Source organism: Vidua chalybeata, chromosome 1 (genome assembly GCF_026979565.1).
Source record: "Vidua chalybeata isolate OUT-0048 chromosome 1, bVidCha1 merged haplotype, whole genome shotgun sequence".
NCBI classification, from domain to species: domain Eukaryota; kingdom Metazoa; phylum Chordata; class Aves; order Passeriformes; family Viduidae; genus Vidua; species Vidua chalybeata.
Genome location: NC_071530.1, coordinates 150,267,863 through 150,287,364, shown reverse-complemented (window position 1 = coordinate 150,287,364; position 19,502 = coordinate 150,267,863). Strand labels below are relative to the sequence as shown.

Genomic DNA, 19,502 nt, shown 5'->3' with positions numbered 1-19,502 from the left:
ACTAGTGCTGTGCTCTCTGTGGGAGCAGTGTGCACCTGGCCAGTGCTTTCAGTGTGGAGGAAAAATTGTCCTTGGAGTCAATTGTGGAATGAAAAACAAAACAAAACAAAAAGTTTTGAAGGAGGCAGCTGATGTTAGACAGTTGGATATTTGGCTGGAAAGGAGCAGTCTTGGGTGACTTCAGATTTTTTATATTAGCAGAAAAAGAGAGAATTCAACAGAAAATGCAGGGTAGGAAAACATCTCCTTTTTAAGGTTATTTCCTCAAGCTTTTAAAAAATCTTTTTGCTCCTCCAGAAAACATCTGAACAAATATCAGCTAGTGCAGTCACAATCTTAAATTTCATCTTATTGTGCAGATAAGGAATAGTTATTTTCTTCAACAACAAAAGAAAAAAATGATTCTGCTGAACGGGAAGCATGGAAAAAGCCAGCATATATGAAATAGGCTTTGGTATGGTCAGTGCTTTCTCCTGAACTCACAGTTTTGTTACTTTTTTATTATTATTACTTAACATCTGTGTAGTTTTAGAGATGGCTTCTAAGCTGCTTTGAATTTTTAACAATTAACTGAAATACCTTGGATTTCCCCCAACCATCCCATCTGCAAACAGATTTTCTCAAGAGACAACAGCTGTTACTGAACTGTTGGGCTCTTCTAACAAGGCATGTTGCCTAAACTCTGGTAAACTTTTTATCATCTCCAATTTACTGTCCTGGACAGTACCAGGCTGGTTGGGAAACAGTAAAGGACTGTTAAAAATCAGCTCTCCAGGGAGGGAGGGCAGAAGGGAAGAGGGATATTTCTGCAATATTTTCTGTCTGTTAAGAAAAAAATTCCCTGATCTGATTCCCTGACAAACATCCAGACGTTTGACAATTTGATTTTCTATCACTGTTCAGAAGCTGCTGCTGTGGATTGCTGGTTTTATTTTCTGTTCTCAGTGAGACGGCACCAAAGACCTTTCTTTGTAGTTATCTCTGACATCTTCCAGCCTCCAAAATAATAATAAAGCACACTTCTGAAGTGGCATTAAATTAATACATTTATGCAAGGGATTGATGTGGGGTAATCAAAGGAATGCAGCTGACTCAGCACGTTCCTTTATGGGACTTCTTAGGGTAGATAAGATCCTGCACTGATAGAGATTTTTTATCTCCTGTAAGAGATAGTAAGAGAGTATGGCACAAAGTTGTATCTCACCAAGGGTGTAAAATCTGCCCAAATCTTGCTGAATTGAAGGTGTGGCTGCCTGTGACAGGAGCAGGCAGGGCTGGGAATGGCTGCAGGAGTGCCAGGACCATCGTGGGCACTGTGGTCTGATGGAGCTGCTTAGAGAACCCCAAAATACCCATCTAAATGTTGGTCTAATGGGGTGGAATGTCTGGGCAGAGCATTTCTGTTCGTCAATGCAGCTAAAAATATCAGCAGTTCTCTTAGCTGTTCCACCCAGTGATGACTTACTTTCTTTTAATTTTTTTGTTGTTAATAAGGAAAAGTAGATATTCAGGAGGCAGTGATTTTAATTTTTCTAATTTTATTTAAATTGTGGGGATGCTTCAGGGCTTTCCAAACATTTTGATAAACTCTTGTGGTTTTTTTTGACCAGAGATAGCCCTCATGTACCCTTGGAATGAAGTGGTGAAAGGAAAAGGGTGATAAATTCTGGGGGAAAGCTTCAATCCAGTAATCTGAGCAGAGCTCAACACATCACAATATCATGTTGGTTGGGATGGTTTTCTGAATGTCATCTGGACCAACAACAAGAACAAGGCCAGCTCTGATCAGGCTTTTGGCAGCCTCAGGTGACTGTAGACCTCAGTTAAGAGAAATGGTGGGATTCATTCCTGTCTTATCACTTACCCATGCTGACTTCATGCCTCCAGCTTGCTTATCTTTGTACCTTCTCAGCAATTTTGGGATAAGGGGAAGGGATCCAGGTGAATGCTCCAGCCAGAAGACAGTGCACAACTTGTGGGTTGATGGCAGAACTGATTTGTGGCATTCTCCGTGCAGGAATCATCAGCCTGGAGAGCAAAAGAGCTTTAAGGGAAGGAAATCTGCCTGTCTCCAGGGAGCTGGGGCTTTTGAACCCATGGAAGGAACAGACACTCAATTCCTACAGGCTGTTAAGTAACTAGAGAAACAGAGTCTGTGTTTTGGTGCCTCCAGGGTGGCACAGGCCTGAGAAGAGGTGGTTGGAAGGGTGGCTTGGATGTCACAAGCATCAGTAGTTATGAGTCTGGATCTCACCCAGTGTTTGTGGTTTGTTCAGCTAGGAGAAGTCCTGAAACAGAAAAACCAAATCAAGAACTGGTTTGGGGTTTGGGATATCTGATATTGACTGTTTTCTCTCAATTAAAGAATTAACACTGGGGATCCCTTCCCAGCCACTCTTCCCCCAGCCTGGAGCACTGCAGGGAATTGTTGTGACCCAAAGGCCAGACTTTACATATAATAAACTATCCCCAACTTTTAATTTCAATGGTTTTATTAAAAAGCCATGGGATTATTGATTCAAATCACGCAAAAGCAGCTCAGAAGTTTGGAGCTGATGTGTGCCTCCTGTTGCTAGCACAGAACACATCAACTGAGAGATTTCAGTGAGCTGACAAGGAGGGGAAAATCTCTTTTTGCTCTGTAATAGCTGAGCCATCACCATTTATCCAAGATCTCATGTGTTTGAAATTCTCCAGATTTTCACTGTACTCCAGAAGTCCATTTTGAGGTGAACAAACTCTTCTGTTCATTCGGGAAGGAAAAGGAAAAAAAAAATATATTTAGGATTACTCCCTTTATCTTCTTGCATTTCAGCCTGACCCTGTATTGATGTAAAATCCTTTTATTTTAAAAAGAAAGGTCAGTCACATGCTTCAGTACCATCTCTCCTGTGGTGCTTTGGTCCTTCAATGGATATTGCTGCTGAATTCATTTAGGGTTCTTGTCAGCTGGATCCATGGGTTCAACTTTTTGGCAGCTGTTGCATAAACTTAGCACACTTAACCATTTTGTATGAAAGGCTGTTTTTTAAGCACTAAGGCTGCAAGGAAACATGTTTGGGCTGCTCCATCTGCTTTTACAGTGCACTGAGTGTGACTTTCTCTGTTTTCTTCTCTTTTTGGGTCCCTACCTGCACAAATGCAATGTGATTTTCACCACATGACTTTAAATATGTAATTTTCTACCCTGGTTACATTTACAATGGCTCGTGTTGAAGTAAGGCAACAGAGACTCAGTCTCTGGAATTTTTTATTCTGCACATGAGCCTCAATTCCATGAGAGGAGAAACATTATTGATCTTTCATCAGGTAATTTTCTTTTAAGAACCTGCATTGGACTCTTAACAGTGGTTCTTAAGCTGAATCCATTTTCCCCCTAGAGAACAAATTTGCTATCAGCAGCAGAGGTTTCTGATAACGGGGCTCACGGTTTTCACATTCAAATGGATTAGAAAGCTTGGATATTTCCCTTGGCCCTCCCTGTAAACAGAGAGTTGCTGTATCTGAGTTCATTAAATGCTTCTGCCAGCAGAAAGAGAGTCTTTCCTTACCTGGAAGCAAACCTCAGAGCCTGGTGATTTGTAATGGACTTCCTCAGGTCTTTTATTCTGTTTGTTTATCCTTTTATTATCTATTTGTACTCGTTTCTTACTAGGGCAGGGTCTCTTTGAAGTTTAATTTTTTGGACGACCAGTGGTGCATTTTAATTGTTGTGGAGGCACAAGTCCTCCTGGCCACAGCCTGAGGGTTTTTGTCGTGGACCAGGGATGGTGATTTGCACAACTCCTGTAATAGCAGTGCCTTTTGGGTGCTGGTGCAAAATTTATTGCCCCACAAAATGGGGTCTTCACTCACATGGCTGCTCTAGCTGGTGTTTTATGGGCCAATAAAGTGCCTCGTGTTTTTGTAATCTAAGTGCTCGTCTGCTTTATGGGCTGATGTCACTTGCAGGGTGGTGGGGAAGAGCGACTTCTGGCACGCTGGAAATTATGCATTATTGTCACCTGAGAGCCTGAAGGATCTTTAAAGTAATGAAATGTGGGGCTGATGAGCAGAGGAGTCTCACCAGTGGCATTTCTTTTAGGATTTTTGCCTGTTTTGGAAAGGTAATCATTCCTGAAAAGAGACAGATACATCTATCTGCCTGCTAAATTAGTGTTTCTCAAAAAACAGTGCCAGGCAGAGGGAAATTAAGGTGAATGGAAAGGACAGCAAAGGAGAAAGAGAAGTATTTGGGGATTTAGACTCTGTATTTTGAGTTCATTGCACTCTGTGCGGGATAAATATATTAATTTGCTGTGTACTTCACAGCTTGCCCTTATGCTCAGAAAGTTGCAGAGATGTCAGATTTAAAGAGGCATATGAAGTATAAGGGATAGAGCAATAGGTGGCAAGTAGGCTGCTGAGATCCATTTCTCTTCCCAGCACAAATCCTTCCAGTTATCTCTGTGCTTTTAGAGAAAAAAGTGAAATATGAAAACAAATAAAGCCATAACAAAAAAAAAAAAAATCCTGCTCTCAAGCAAGCATATTTTAAAGCTAATTCCTGCCTTATTCACATTTTTATGTTCTCCCATCTTCTGCTCAAAAAAAAAAAAAAATCAGAAAAAATAGATCTCGGCACAAGTGCTCAAGGGAGTGTGTTCAGAAAGCGCCAGCACTGTTACCAACATCGACTTTTACGCTTCACTTTGTACTTTAAAATGTCTCTTTCATCCAGCTGACCTCCCTCTCTGCATAGCACTGTGCTCCAAAACCCCTTCCAGCAGAGGAGGAAGTAGAGGAGAGGGAAAAAAAAAACAAAGTTGTGGAGCACTTGGTGTTTGCTGTTGCTGTGCAGTTGAGGGAGCTGCTCAGGAAGGTACAACAGGTTCAGAGCGAGTAGAAATGGCACTGGTGAGAGCAGAGAGCCCCAGCCCACAGGACATGGAGCAGTCAAAGCTGTTCCCAGCAGCAGTGGAAGTGATCACCTTCAGTAGGAGTCAGAAGGTAATTTTTCTTCTGTCTGAAGCAGCAGCAGTTTGCAGCTTCCCATTCTGATCCCAGTATTTTTGCACCAGGCAGGCTGAGAGCTACAGGTCTGGCTCAGGACGTGGTGGTGGGTATAAATGTGGGGTGAATTTTAGGTGGGTGAGGAAGTGGTTTGGACATCCCCTATCAGGGAAAATCAGAGGACCAGAGTGACAAGTCCTGGTTTCTTCCCTCAGTTGCTGGAGCTGGACAGGTGAGGGGTGGGAGTGGCTGTGCTTTATAAACGTGTGGAGGTGTCATGGGGCAGGAGGTCCTGTCCTAGCTCGGGTGGTGTGCCTGGGGAAATGTTTTGGGAATGCAGAATCACAGAATGGGTCAGGCTGGAAAGCACCACAGTGGGGTCATCTGGTGCCACCTCCCTGCTCCAGCAGGGCCATCCCAGAGCACAGGGCACAGGATTGTGTCCAAATGGCTCTGGAATATCTCCAGTCAGGGACACTCCACACCCTCTCTGGATGATCTATTCCAGAGCTCAGAAAGAAGTTCTTCCTCCTGTTCTGGTGGAACTTCCTGGGCATCAGTTCCTGCCCGTTCCTCTTGTCCCAGTGCTGGGAACACCAAGCAGAGCCTGGTCCCTGCTCTGATCCCTCCCTGCAGATGCTGACAGAGGGATGAGATCTCCTCTCAGTTGTCTTTTCTAGAGGCTGAACAGCCCCAGCTCCTTCAGCATTTTCTTATCAGAGATGCTCCGGTCCCCAAATCATCCCCATCACCCTTCACTGGCCCCATTCCAGGAGCTCCATGTCTCTCCTGTACTGAGGAGCACAGAACTGGACACAGCACTCCAGGTGTACCTCACCTCCTCAACAGGGCTGAGGAGATTTACACAGGAATTTGGAATTGAGTGCTGGAGTTTAGGGAGATTGATATAAAAATAATATAGTAGCTCTTGGTGTGAAACTCTTGGTGTGAAATTGTTTGGGTGTTTTTTGGTTTTTTTGTTTGTTTGTTTGTTTGTTTGTTTGCTTGCTTTTGTTTTAGGAATTAGAGAACTTGTGGATGGTGTTTGTTTTTGGTGAAGTTCACATTATTGGGGCTGTGGAAATGGTATGGAGGGAAAATTTATTTCCTGCTCTGTAGGACATGTGAGAGAGAGGGTTGGGACCAGGGAGGTAAAATTATTTTTTTAGATAAAAGATAAAAGAGGTAAGACTGATTTTTTGGGGGACAGAAAGGGGTCTGTCTGTGTAATGAGAGGTCCAAAAGATGCTTTTCTGTAGAAGGATATGGACTCTATGGATGAGCCATGTTTGAAGCAGGACTTGTTTGTGAAGTTGCATTTAAATCCTAGGTGAATAAACCCAAAATCATCTTGCCCCACCCGAATGGAGTTCCCAGATGGAGAAGAAGGAGATGCCAAGAGAAACCCAACTTGCAGGATCCATAAATATCTGTCTTGGAAGCCAAAAGCTGTGCCATTGCCTCTGCCAGTGATGGTACCAAAGCAAATCAAATAGAGCAGGAATTGGCTAAATATTGGATTTCTTTGCGTGTTGTGTCACTGTTAGTGGAGTTTGCATCATCTTCAACATATGTTGTAAATACCACTCCATTTGCATTGCACAGACAGCTTAAATAATTGATATTTACAGTGCACTATTTATTAACATCAATGTGGAGGTTTATGAAGTCTTTTTATAATGCCTCAAAAGTGCATTTCTAACAAACCTTGTGTCCCCAGTGCTGTTGTTTTGAAACATTGTCTTCATATACTCCATCAAGAAAACCAGTGTGAATCAAACCTTCCTCCAATTTTGTCTGTGAATTTTATGGTGACATTTCCTTCATTTATAATCTGGGATGAAATTGGGGATTGGGGTAAGAAATGTGTTTCCCTTGCTGAGCTGCTTCCTCCTGAACGCCACCGCACCTGATTCCTGCCAGGGCTGTGCACGAAGCCACCGTGTCTCTGCACTGCTGCAGGGCTCTGGATATTTGTCTGCTGGTCCTTAAAGCTGACTTTCTTGGAGATGATAAACCACCTGGCTTTGCTCTTTGGACTGCAAAATAATTGCTTGGTCATTGCCTCTCTGTTTAGATTTCCTGCTAGTCCAAGGGTGGACATTTTTCACGGCTGTATGAGACAGCCTGTTTGCTCCACACTGACAATTCCAGGGGCACAATTGCTGCTAATGCCTTTTCCTTCTCACTTAAATCCTGATGGAGAAACCGGGTTTGGGCACATCACTTAATTTAAGCATACACACAGGAGCATTTGTGCTTTAATGCCCCTAACTAGAAATACACAAATAACCACAGCCAGCTGAAAAGTGTCTCAAGCTGTTTGTTTGCTTTTGATTTCTTGCTCACTTCACAAAATAACAAAACTCATTGCAGTCGTTTGAGTGAAATAGATTCATTTTTCAATTAAAATTGCCTGGGTTTAAGCAATGTTGGATTTTTTGGTGTTTTTTTTTTAATGAAACATGTATTTTCTGGGACGAAAATGTCTACATCTCAGAAATTGATGTGATTTGTTCCCTTTTTTGCAGATGGTTGCTCTGCGTGCTCTCGCCACTGAAAAAATTTGGTGGCAAGAAAACACATGAACCAGCAAAAACAACTTTTAAAATTGAAACAAAGCCTAAAAAAATCTACATCTCTCTTCACCAAAACTTTTCATCCTCCAAGTACTGGCTCTTTTATTAACTATGGTTCCATTGTAATTTCTCAAGGAGAGCTGAAGCAATCATTCATTCACATCAGTAAAGTACCCTTCATCTTTGCTTTTCACAGTGCCCTGTCGAGTATTGAATGCATGTTAAATGCTAAAACCAAGAGAGGGAGTGTGGGAAGCATAATAGACTACATTAATCTGCAGTGCCATTTATCTCCTGTCCATTTGTCTTTCCTACATACGTGTCTGTGTGTGAGAGCAAGGCACATTTATGCACCCTCCAAGCAATATTTGTGGTTCTATGCTGAAACACACAAGCTAATCTACAGGAGCATAAGTTATGAGTAAACTTGTTTAGGCAGATACATCAGTCATCATTTTTATCTTCATGAAGTCCTTGGGATTTGTTGTCTTTTGGATTTTGAGTCTGTAGCTTCCAGCCCATGTTCTGCAATGGGCAGGTTGTTAAGAGAGAGTTTGCATTTTTTGGAGTCCACACACAAACAGATTTGAGGGTGAAACTAAGACAACATCCACATCTCTGCCATTGCAGGGCAGGGGAACTTTTTCATCACAGAATCATTGAATGGTTTGGGTTGGAAGGGACCATAAAGATCCTATAGCTCCAAGCCCCCTGTCGTGGGCAGGGACACCTTCCACCAGTTTCTAAAACTCTTTACAGTATATATTTTTTTCTCTGTATTTCTGGACTACAAGCAGGACTCAGAAAGTCTTTAGTTCTCCCCTTCAAGCTGACTTAACTCTTTCTACAGAGCCCTAAAAGCAGCGACCCTGACCTTTCCCTGCGCAGAATCAAAATCGTCAAATCATAGAATGTCTTGGGTTGGAAGCAACCCTAAAGATCATCGTGTCCCAACCCCGAAAAACCTGGAAAGACAGCTCCAATCCAAGCTTCAGCAAGGAGCTGCAGCAAATCACTGGAAGGAAGGCGTGATAACAGCTCTGTAGGTTGTGTGTCGCTCAGCTGCTTTCTATGATTGCTGCGGGCACCGCCGGCTCTGCCGCTGAGAATTGCTGCGGGAACACATCCCCGCATCCCGGAGACCTCTCCGTGGCAGATGCTGAGCCATGATCCCCTCGTTAACGCAGGAATGGGAAAGGCACGGCAGAATTAGAGAGCACGGGCAAAGCAATCAGAGCAGTCACAGTCTTGGTGCCGTTCATCTTGGGGCACCAAAAGGATTAGCGGGGCAATTCCGGAATCTCAAGTGAATATTTGAGAGCTCACAGAGGGCAGCTGAGGTCCTTGGGCTGGGAAGGGAGGGATCTGTTTGTTTTTTTGCAGAAATCTGGTGCAGGAAGATGGTTTCCCTCAGCACAAGTGAAGTTGCACAAATAGGTAAAGAGAAATTAGTAATTTATCAGCACCTGGAGGGGGAAAAAAAAAAAATTATAACTATCATGATCAGTAGGCATTGGGGTTTGTCAAAATGAAATTAATTAAATTAATTTCTGCCTCTCATAAGCTAAGAGGTTTACTGCAAAATGAGGGAGAGGGAGGTGTAATATATCTCAAGTGCTAGCAGGGCGGTTACAAAGGATTCAGGGGGCTCTCCCATTAAGAAAGAAAGTGGAACTTTTAAAATTAAAACTTCCTTGGGAATAGTATGGGTGGGAGAAAGAAAAACAATGTGAGAGGTGACTAATGGCAGTGACATTGTTGAACTGCTCCCTGTGGGGCCCTGTTTTGAGAGCTGTCAGCTATGACTTGACAGATGGAGTCTGAGGTGATGCTGAAGTAATCTGTAGGTGATGCAGGGTTAAGAGAGGGGTCTCACAAACTGTTCTGCAGATAATTTCATTGAAAAACACAAATCTGAATTGCTGGTAGTGGTTAATGAGTGACCAGCCGCCTGCAGCTGGTCAAATCTTGCCGGGGAGCAAGCATTCTCCTTATTTCAGTAATAACTGCTTCTTTATTTATGATTATTTAATTTTAAGAAGCCATGATAGAAAAGGTATTTAAAAATAGGTATTGAAAAAGCCATGAAAAATTTTGCTAAGGTTTGCACTTCTGTGATGAAATTTGTGAGGGCTGCTGACAGAAATTCCTGCGTTTTAATGCAGAACCACAGAACAGCAGAACTGCAAACCATGTTCCTCTCTAGAGATGGTATTTCACCCGTGTCAGGTGGGTTTGAAATACCTCCCCTTCTTTTCCCACACAGCCACAGACCATCCCCTAAGCTCCTGTAAGAAAAATAGTGCCGCGTCTCCTAATACTTTCAAGTGACAGGTAAATTGGAAATCCATGATGCTTTTATTTTAGAATATTGTGTGGCTTGAAACCTGGAAGTAGCAGTCCGTATTTCTCCCGACTTTTACTCTGCTGGATGATTTACACCTATGCAAAGAGGTTTGCTGACAGATCAGAATTAGAGCTCTTATTTTGCTCTGTTGTAAACTATTCCTCAACATTAGGTCTTGAAGAAGAAAAAGTGAGGGGGAAAAAACGACTGAGAAAGTCAGTTTGGAGCCAGAATAAGTAGTTTTAACTGTTCTTCCTTTGATGACTGTAACAACACAGTAAATATACTTTAGGGCTTGGTGAAAATTAGTGCAACAACTTAGGCCAGGTTGGATGGGATCCTGAGGAACCTGATCTAATGGGTGGCATCCATGCCCATGGCACAGGGTTTGATGTTTGATCTCTAAGATTGTTTTCAACCCAAACCATCCTGTGAGACTGTGATTCTGTGATTCTTAAAAAAATAACCTTTCCTCCTAGTTCGTCTTCCTGTTTTGTTTACATCTGCAATAAATGCTTAGAGGTGAGAGATGACCCCTGCATTTTGAGTCCTGGATAGGAAAGATGTGTGCTAGTGCCTTTATAAACAATTCCATGGGTGAGAGGATGGGTGTTAATGTCTTTGAAATGGGTCTTAATGTCTCTGTTAACGTCAAGGACTGTTACAGAACCCGGACACTGACTCCTGAAACAAGTGGGTCTGCACAAGCCTGAGTTTCTGAACTTTGGGGTTAAATGCCAGGTTCAAGGGGGAATATGGGGTAGGCAGTTTGGGAAGGCTGCACCTTCCTGATACCTCAGGCAATGGGGAAAGGAAGAGGGCAACGTGCAGCCAGGAGTTTGGGATAAAGGAGGCTGTGCTCCCCAAAACCCCAGAGAGAGAAAACCCCACGGGCTGTGCCCTGGTGGACTCTCTCCCTTCATTTGAATAAATTTGCAGGACTCCTCTGTCACCTTTTCACTGTGTGATTTTCCATGCATCCTGGAGAATGAGGTTCGAGGCTTTCTGTGATTCTGTAAAGTGCAAGTGATCTAAGGCAGAAAAAGTTTCCATCCTACAGATGAGTGTTTCATCTTCCTTATGATGGGAAGAGGGGAGGCAGACACTGATCTCCCTGGTGACCAGTGACAGGACCCGAGGGAATGGCTGGAGCTGTGTCAGGGGAGGCCGAGGCTGGATATCAGGAAAAGGTTCTTCCCCCAAAAGGTTGTTAAGCACTGACCAGGCTCCCCAAGGACTCGTCACAGCCCCAAGACTGCCAGAGCTCAAGGAGCATTTGAACAATTCTCTCAGGGTCGGGGTGGGATTGTCCTCTGCAGGGCCAGGAGTTGGGCTGGGATGATGCTCATGGGTCCCTTCCAGCTCAGGATATTCTCTGGTTCTGCTGGAGGATCATCCTGCCAGTGTAGGATACACCATAAGGCTGGGTCACCTCTCAAGTGAGGATTCTCTGCATCATTCTGGAGGTGCTGTTGAAGGTTGGAGGGGGAGCTTCAGACAAAGTTTGTTAGAGAAGCTCCCACTGAGTCATGAGGTGCAGAGAGGATCCCTTTGCTTTCTAAACTCCTCAGAAAGGAGCCTAGGGGCAGCTGGATCCAGGCTTATCCCCAGACTTTGTCAACAGTCTAAGTTTTACAACTTTGTCCCTCAGATTTTAATGATAGCAGATCAGATATATGTCTATGAAAATGGATTATTTCTTATGATAAATGATTAGACAAAGTAACTCAATCAGATTTATTTACTACGCAGCATAAAAGCTAAAACTACTATTACAGTATCAGATAGGATAGTGTACTAAATCAAAGCAATATTAAAGAAATCATATTAAAGCTACCAAAACAAATGATTATTAGAGATTGATGTGACTTACCCAGGCCAATGACTGAAAGCAAATCTTTTTCACTCAGCCTTGAGGGATGTCCTTGGGGCACATCCTTTACCCAAAGGATGAATGTCCACACACACTCCAAAGAGGAATATGTTAGAAGAACCCACCCTATGAAAACTGGACTGGACTTTTATAGTTTACAGGGGCTGGCTACCAGTCATGTGCCAAATCTCTGCCTCACTCTCAGGGTGTTGGTTTGAGGCTGGTGTGGCAGATGGGTTTTAATACAATTCAACACCAAATCCCAGCACATGGTGCCCCTCTCAGCCCACCACTAACAGTTTGAAAAATAGGGCATTGTTTGTTGTTTTTGACCATGTTCTAGGACAGAATTTCACGCTACAGGTGCCCCCCTCCACAGGCCACAAAGAATCTCCATTGGATTTTCTCTGTAGTTAAACACCTTTATTAGGTGGAGAAAGGGGAATAGGATCCTTAGGATCCAATGCTGTCCCTGTGGACAATGCATGAAGTTTTATCTACGTGTATTTGTAGTTTTCTGGGGCCTATCAGTTCCCACATCTGCCAGTCCTTCACAGAATCCATCTGTATGACACGAAGGAGATGTCCTGTGGTGCCAATCTCCCTCTGCATATTTGATGCTCCCTTTTGCATCTGTGTCTGCAGCAGCAATGGAATCAATGTAAATGCAGCTGCTCAACCTACTTCTGCTTAAGCCACAGATCCTGCAGCTCGGTGCTCTGCTCAAAGTACTCTGATTTTTACCTCTTTTTGGATAAGAAACCTGCAGTAAATATTATAGCAGCTGTGAAAAAGTTTTGAGTTATGCTGAACTATCTGGTTTAATTCTTGCCAATCCTACTTGACCACTCTTAAGTGCAAAAAACAGCTACATTTCTGTGCAGTTGCCCTGTGCTAAAACAGGGGATTCTGCATCTAATGATGTTCAAACCACTACAGCAAGGTATCTTTGGTCTGTACCCGAAAAACACATTATTACTCTTCCATTAGGGATCAGATGAAAATAAAATAAGCTGTGTCTTGTTTTATAAGTGGAAATGGCATTTCCTGCTGGAGCTGGAAAACGAAGCTCTTTGGGATTGTTGTAAGTATTGGCAGGCACAGTGAGGCAGAGAGAACTCCTTCCCTTGCTGGTGTTTGCTGTTGCACTTGGGGTCTGATTATTTTTCCACTGACTTGGCCATTCATCAAGTGTCCCAAAGAAGCAGCAGAGGCAGAAGTTCAGCTCCTTCCTGGTGTCCCTGCAGATGAAGGGAGCAGCCGCCGCCGCATCTGCCTCTTTGCAGAGCTCCTTTTAAAACTGGATAAATAAATTAGAGAGATGATCGCTCAAAGAACAAACTGTGAGCAGCTGGGGATCAGGGATTCGCTGGACCACGCTCCTCCAGCAGAGGAAACAGCAGCCATGGGGAACTCGTAGGCAGCAGTTCAGCATCTCCTGGATTATTTAATGCTTTGCCTTTGCAGTGTTGGTGCACGCAGAAATGCTCAGCAAGAGATGTTACCCCTCCTAAGAGATGCCCTCTCTGGTGTTTACCCTTCCAGGGTTTGTTTTCAGAGCAGAGCTGTAGGCAGGTGAATCTTCTACTACATTTGTATTTTAGGTACTTGGCAGCTCCACAGATGGAGTATTAACTTGATGTTGTGTGGAGGACTCTTTTGAGGAGGAAATTTTATCCATCAGAGACACCCTTTTAATTAACTTCCACACTTCCATGGGGAGCAGAATATAAAGACAGATAATAATAATAGTAATACTGTTAATACTACTAATAAAAACAAAAACAACAACAACAACGTATCTTGTTACCGTTACAAATTAAAATAAAATACTGCAGGAAGCAGTGTTTTGAGATGGCTTTTTTTTAAATTAAGATTTTAATAGCATTTAATGTAAATTAAATATAATCATTGTCTGATTCCTGAGCGCATCTCTGAGACTGAAGAATAAGAAGTTAATTGTGCTGACAACATAGTGGGAAGTGCCAAAATCAAGCAACAGCACATTGGTTAAAGTGCATTTTAAATTAAGAGCTAGAAGACAGAACTTTTATTTTTTTGTACTCCTGCTCCCACTTATTTTTCCAGCAGAGTAAAGTTCGTGCCCAACACGAATTTATTACGTAAGATATCTAACATAAAATTTACATTACAACGCAAATGAAGAAGGCTTTATTTAACTTTACAGATTGGGAAGGATCAGATTCAAGAGCCTAACAAGCCATTTTACTTTGGGGATGGGGAATTAGTGGTATGTAAATCCCTGAGTTATTCTGTGGGCAGATAATTTAATGAGGTCTGCAAAATGGATGTCAACTCCAGCATCTTACTTTCCATTAAGAGGAATTAGGGATGGAAATCTGAGATTTGAATCTGCTGCTTGTAGAATTCATGCATTTGTTGGCAAGATATACTTGATTAAGAGATTGGGGATCAGGCTGACTGTGCACTCCTCAATGTTAGCAATGTGACAGGATTCAATTCCCAGCTCCCTCTCTCACAATGGCAGTGTGGATACCTGTCTGTGATAGATATGACCTCTTCCATCTCCAATTAAAAGTGATGTAATTGCTCAGCTGGTGTGGCAAGTCCTGGGATCATCAGCAAATGAAGTACATTTTGATGAATGAATACAGCAATTGTACCTTAATTTAAATAAACAGAGGTAATAACTCATTATTGGATCTGGTTTTGTCTTTATGTGGGATTACTTGTCCTTCTTGCATGGTGCTAGAGGAGTCCATGCCTTCTGTGTGAGTGTTCAACCCTTGACACACATCTGAATTTCTGTTCTGCAACTAAGAGATGTTGTCTTCATGGTGTACTAAGCTTTCACTTGCAGGTACTTTGTATGAGCTCAAGTGTAATTTCATTTACTGGGAGGGTGGTGATGCCCTGGCACAGGATTCCCAGAGAAGCTGTGGCTGCCCCATCCTTGGAAGTGTCCAAGGCCAGGTTGGATGGGGCTTGGAGCAAATTGGTCCACTGGAAGGTGTCCCTGCTCATGGCAGGGGGGTGGAAATGGATGATGTTGGAGGTCCTTTCCATCCCAGGCTATCCTATGATTCCATGATCCTGGATGGCTCTCCCAGCTCAGCTGTTTGCACAAAAACATTGAAGTGGGGAAAAACCTCCCAAACTTTGGATTAAGACCTGAACAAGAGAGATCTTGGTGTTTTTGTAGTTAAGGTTGTGTCTGATAAAAGCTGTTTGGGGACTGGCCTTGATCTTCAAAGGAGGTGCTGGAAGAGTTGACCTAGCTCTCAAAAGAGGTGCTCTCCATCAGAACTGACAGAGAAAAAGGAAGGAGCTGGAGAGACAAGCCGTGGGTCTTCAGGACTGAGGGACCATGAATAGACATTTTGACATTTTTTAATCCAAGAACCTCCATTCACTTCAAATCTCACCACTCTAAAAAAAAAAAAAATAAAAAGCACTGACGTATGAGTCTTTTTGATACAACTGTGGCTCATGCTCATGTGTGTCCTCTAAGGGAGAAAAAACATCATTTTCTCCAGGTCTTTTCCAGGTATTTCTTAAGGTTTTGTACAAAGCCTCATGGAAAACCACTTCTTTCTGACTGAAAGGATATGAAGTGCTCTCTGGAGAAGCTTAGAAGCTGAGAGTGCTCTGTTGACCTTAGAAAGCTTGAGAACTACTGGACTAAGAAATACCTTTGGGAAGCATTTATGTCTCTTCCCCTTCATTTGTGTAGTCCCAGAGAGCAAGGCCAGCAACCAGTGGTTACGAGGAATAATGGTCTGGGAATTTGGGGTGTAAAAGGGAGGGACACCCATGACTGGAGGGGTGACTGGTTTGGCTCCATTCCTGCCTGTTTCAGTGCTGGTGAAGCAGCTCTGCACCTTCACATCCCCAGTGCTTTCCTGGAGATACTGTGTCATTAAGTAGATGACCAGGGTAAGTAAATTTGTCCTGCTCAATTTCAGATTTCTCTCCTGAGAAAAATATTATTCCTGGGCAAGCCATCAGGCAACTCCTCAGTCCTGTCTCCTTTTGCTGTAAAACCCTTCTTTGGAAATCTGCAGTACCAACCATTGTGTGATGGCCTTGTTCCCTGTGCACCCCCTGTTTTCACCTTATCACTTCCCTTTGAATGGTTCACAGGCCTTGTCTTTGTGCTGACAGCAGGAAGAATATTTTGGGCAGCTCCTTCCCAGTATTTCCTTCTGGCTTCCATTGCTGGTCAAGACCCAGGACTCCTGTCGCCCTCCTGAGCCTCCGCGTGCTGCTGCTGTTGTGTTGTCTCAATTGCTCTGCAGCTTGATAGATTTCTCCAAGTGTCTCATTATGCAATTAATTTCAATTGCAATTCCCATCATCTCTTCTCTTCTGCAGGCATGCCACCCAGCAGGAGACTAATAAAACCATCACGACTAGCACCAAAGCCATCAAGCAGCTGTCTGAGGTTGTCAGAGGCTCATCCAGGGTATGTGTCAGTCAAGATGCCGTTGGGGGAGAATGATGGGTTTTGTGGAAGGAGGAATAATGAAAATAAGAAGTGGCAGTGGGTGCTTCAAAGCTGTTAATCTCTGTGTCTTGCTATAACTTCCTCTCCTCTCAAACAAGTGTAGTTTTCACGTAAAAATGATGCAGGGGAAAACAGCTGCACACACCAGTTCTCCTCCCAAAACTGGATCGTGTAGAATTGGAAATCAAGAACTCAGCAGCAAAGCCTTTGGCCAGTTCACATCTATCTCAGGGTCTCAGTTTGGGTGAAAATACTGCAGAAATCATCTGGCTTCACATGAGTTTGGCATTGGTTAAAGACTCAGTTGTGGGGTGCACATGAGTTTGGGAGTGTGTTAAATGTCTGGAAAGGCCAAAGCCATGGAATATATGTGGATATGACACTGATTCAGTGCTGTGTGCTACTGCAAAGGCAGCTTTGGGGGTAGATAAATACAGGCTCTGGGTGATCAGAGCAGGATTTTAAATTAGAATTTACCCCACTCTGAATTCCAGTTTATCCCAGAAAATCCCTCTGTTTTGTGTGCAGACTAGGCTGTCAACTGTAGGTTCAACTCATATGAGCATCAGTATCACGTGGTAGGAATGAGTTGTCCCCAGTGCAAAGACTGGACAAACAGAAGGTTTTGGACCTTCCAGCAATGATTTTATTCCCCAGATGTTACTGCTGCCTTGGCCCATGATGTACATCATGGGCAAGAACACAAGCACACTGTGGGGACCAGATTCTGGCTAGTGTGAGAGTTAAAGGAGAATTTTCACCCACATAACATTCAGCACCTGAAATGAAAATAAGGTCTATTTTACTTGATTTCTGTTGCACTCTTGCTTCCAGCATCCATATGGTTTCTAAGTCAGGAACTTTCCTGAGCTCATGTTTTATTCTCACTCACTACCTGCCATTTTCCAAAGTCCTGTATTACTTCAACTCTGTTCTCGCTGCCCTTCCACCAAGAAATAAGACTGTTCTAAACACACAACTCATCTCTGACCAAGTGGTTTTTACAGCCTGGATTTATGGCACTTGCCAACAGGCAGTTGAGATAAGGATTTAAAACTTGGATCACCCGAGGCCACCTTGGTAACCTGTCAAGGACCTTGTGCAATTCAGCCTGCCTAAAAAAAAAAAATCAATGGGTGATGGTCTGCTCCAGATGATGAGGAGGGAAGATTGTTTCCACATGTAGACATCAAGATTAAGACAAGAATAATTTTTAACTTATTGCTTTGACTAGTGATGGATGGCAAGGACTGGTTTTTTTGTTTGTTTGGTTTTTTTTTGTTTGGTTGGTTTTTTTTTTTTTTTTTTTTTTTTTTTGTTTTGTTTTGTTTTGTTTTGTGTTTTTTTTTTTGTTTTGTTTTGGTTTTTTTTTGAGGTTTTTTTTTTCCATCTGAGTTTGATGAAACAGAAGATGCTCCCTTGCAGATATGGGGATCTGGGCTTTTTTTTTTTTTTTTTTTTTTGTGCTGATCTCCAGGCTTTATTTTGTGACATAAATTGAGTCCAAAGGGGAATCAGGCAAGGTCACATTAAACCCAATTACAATGCCACACAAGAATGTCATTATTTGCCCTTGAAGCCCATGGGGACTCTCAGGAGAAGAGGTTTCACTGTCATAGGGAGAAAAATGCAAAGTGGAAGGGAAAATATTTAAGAGCTGAAGGAAATAGACACAGAAACAATTTCAGTAATATGAGAAATAAATTTGCTGCTCTCTATTACATTGTATAATAACTGTTTTTCTGCTCACTGGTCAATTAATTTAACTTTTTTTGTTTTTTTAAATTCTTCTTTTTAACAGTAGAGTTTTAGTAGTTAAACTTACAAATTTTGATAGAAAAGCCTGTAGCCACCATCCTTTACATAGAAGAAATTGTTCTGGTGGATATTGGCTGGTGGTCCGTAAGTCCCTCATGGGAATCTGGGTAGCACTGCAAACTCTCCTCCCATAAAATTACTCACAGCAGACTCACCAATCCATTTTTCTGTGGATTGCATGCACACACAGGAAAAAAAAAAAAAAAAAAAAAAAAGTCTTTTTTCCCCCCTTCTTCCTAATTTTCCACCAGTAATGCATTGCCAACAAGATGCAATATGGGACTTTCTCTGACTTCCCATAAATCTCCAAGTGCTGCTGGAAATATTGGAGTCAGGATGCCCAGCTGAGCAAATTGATGGTATTGCAGGAGCAAAGATGCTGCTCTAAGTGGATCAGTGTGCTACAAGGCAGGAGACTGATGGAAAATGGCTCTTTTAGGGCTTTATTCCAAACTAACCTCAAAGGATGTGAATAGAGAGGTAGATCTGGAATTCCATTTTTTGGGAGGGTGAGTGCTGGAGCATAAGATCTGCTCTCCAGGGTGACAATCTTATCTTATTTTGCATGTGGAACAAACATAAGGTTTATGGAACCTTTATCTGTAGAATGGGAATAATGATACTTCCCCTGCTCTAAAAATGGTTTTAAATCTTCAGAGGAAGAACTGGGATATTCTTCTGTGTGTGAAAATACTGCCATTAAAATTAAAAATGTTTATTCTATCCTTTATAAAATCTACTTTTGTAATCCCAAGCAGTTTTCTGAAACAGCTGAAATGGTTGGAAAGTGAACATTTCTGCTCAGTAGCTTTAGTGTAGATTGAGTTTTGCTTTCCACTTGTTTTTTAAGGTGACATCCCAATTCCTTGCAGCATTTCCTTCTGTAAAATCTGGACATTTGAGCTCCTGCATATGTGAAATCTCAAATCCAGGGTGTAGAACAGTTCCAGGAGAACTGTTTGGGTTTGGTCATTCCCCCTGAGAGCAGAGATTTGGAAGCATGTTGGATACTTACATCAGGCTGTATTCTTCCTTCCAAGAATGTGACTTTTTAAACATAGATTGAAACCTTGCTGAGACAAGCTCCAGCCATAAAGACAGTGACATTTGGGTTCATGTTTTGGAAAACATGAAGATAAGCTGGTTTCTGACAGTCAGACCAAGGAGAGGGGATATTGTGGCTGTTTGACTTTCCAAGTCCAGTAAATTTCCCAAATGAGGTGATCAACTCTATCATGATTTATCCTGTGGAAAAAGAACTTTTTATAGAAAGATCCCTCCAGCTATTTTCTCCAATACTATCTTGAATATCTAAAGTGGCATTTTATTTATTTAACCTGGCCTGAAAGACCAAAGCATTACATTTCCTAAAATAAAATCCTATTGCATCCTGGCAGCCCCAGT

General features: G+C 42.5%; 1 protein-coding gene across 16 annotated transcripts in view; it reads left to right on the top strand.

Moving 5' to 3' along the window:
- The window catches only part of TSNARE1 (t-SNARE domain containing 1), a 456,023-nt gene that overhangs the window by 190,937 nt on the left and 245,584 nt on the right, over positions 1-19,502 (top strand). For all 16 annotated transcript variants that reach the window (XR_008430352.1, XM_053939861.1, XM_053939852.1 and 13 more), the window contains one exon: positions 16,148-16,238. Coding sequence is in view for 15 of the 16 variants with exons in the window: in XM_053939861.1 (XP_053795836.1) it covers positions 16,148-16,238 (91 nt within the window). In the remaining variant the exon portion in view is untranslated. The remainder of the gene's footprint in view (positions 1-16,147; positions 16,239-19,502) is intronic.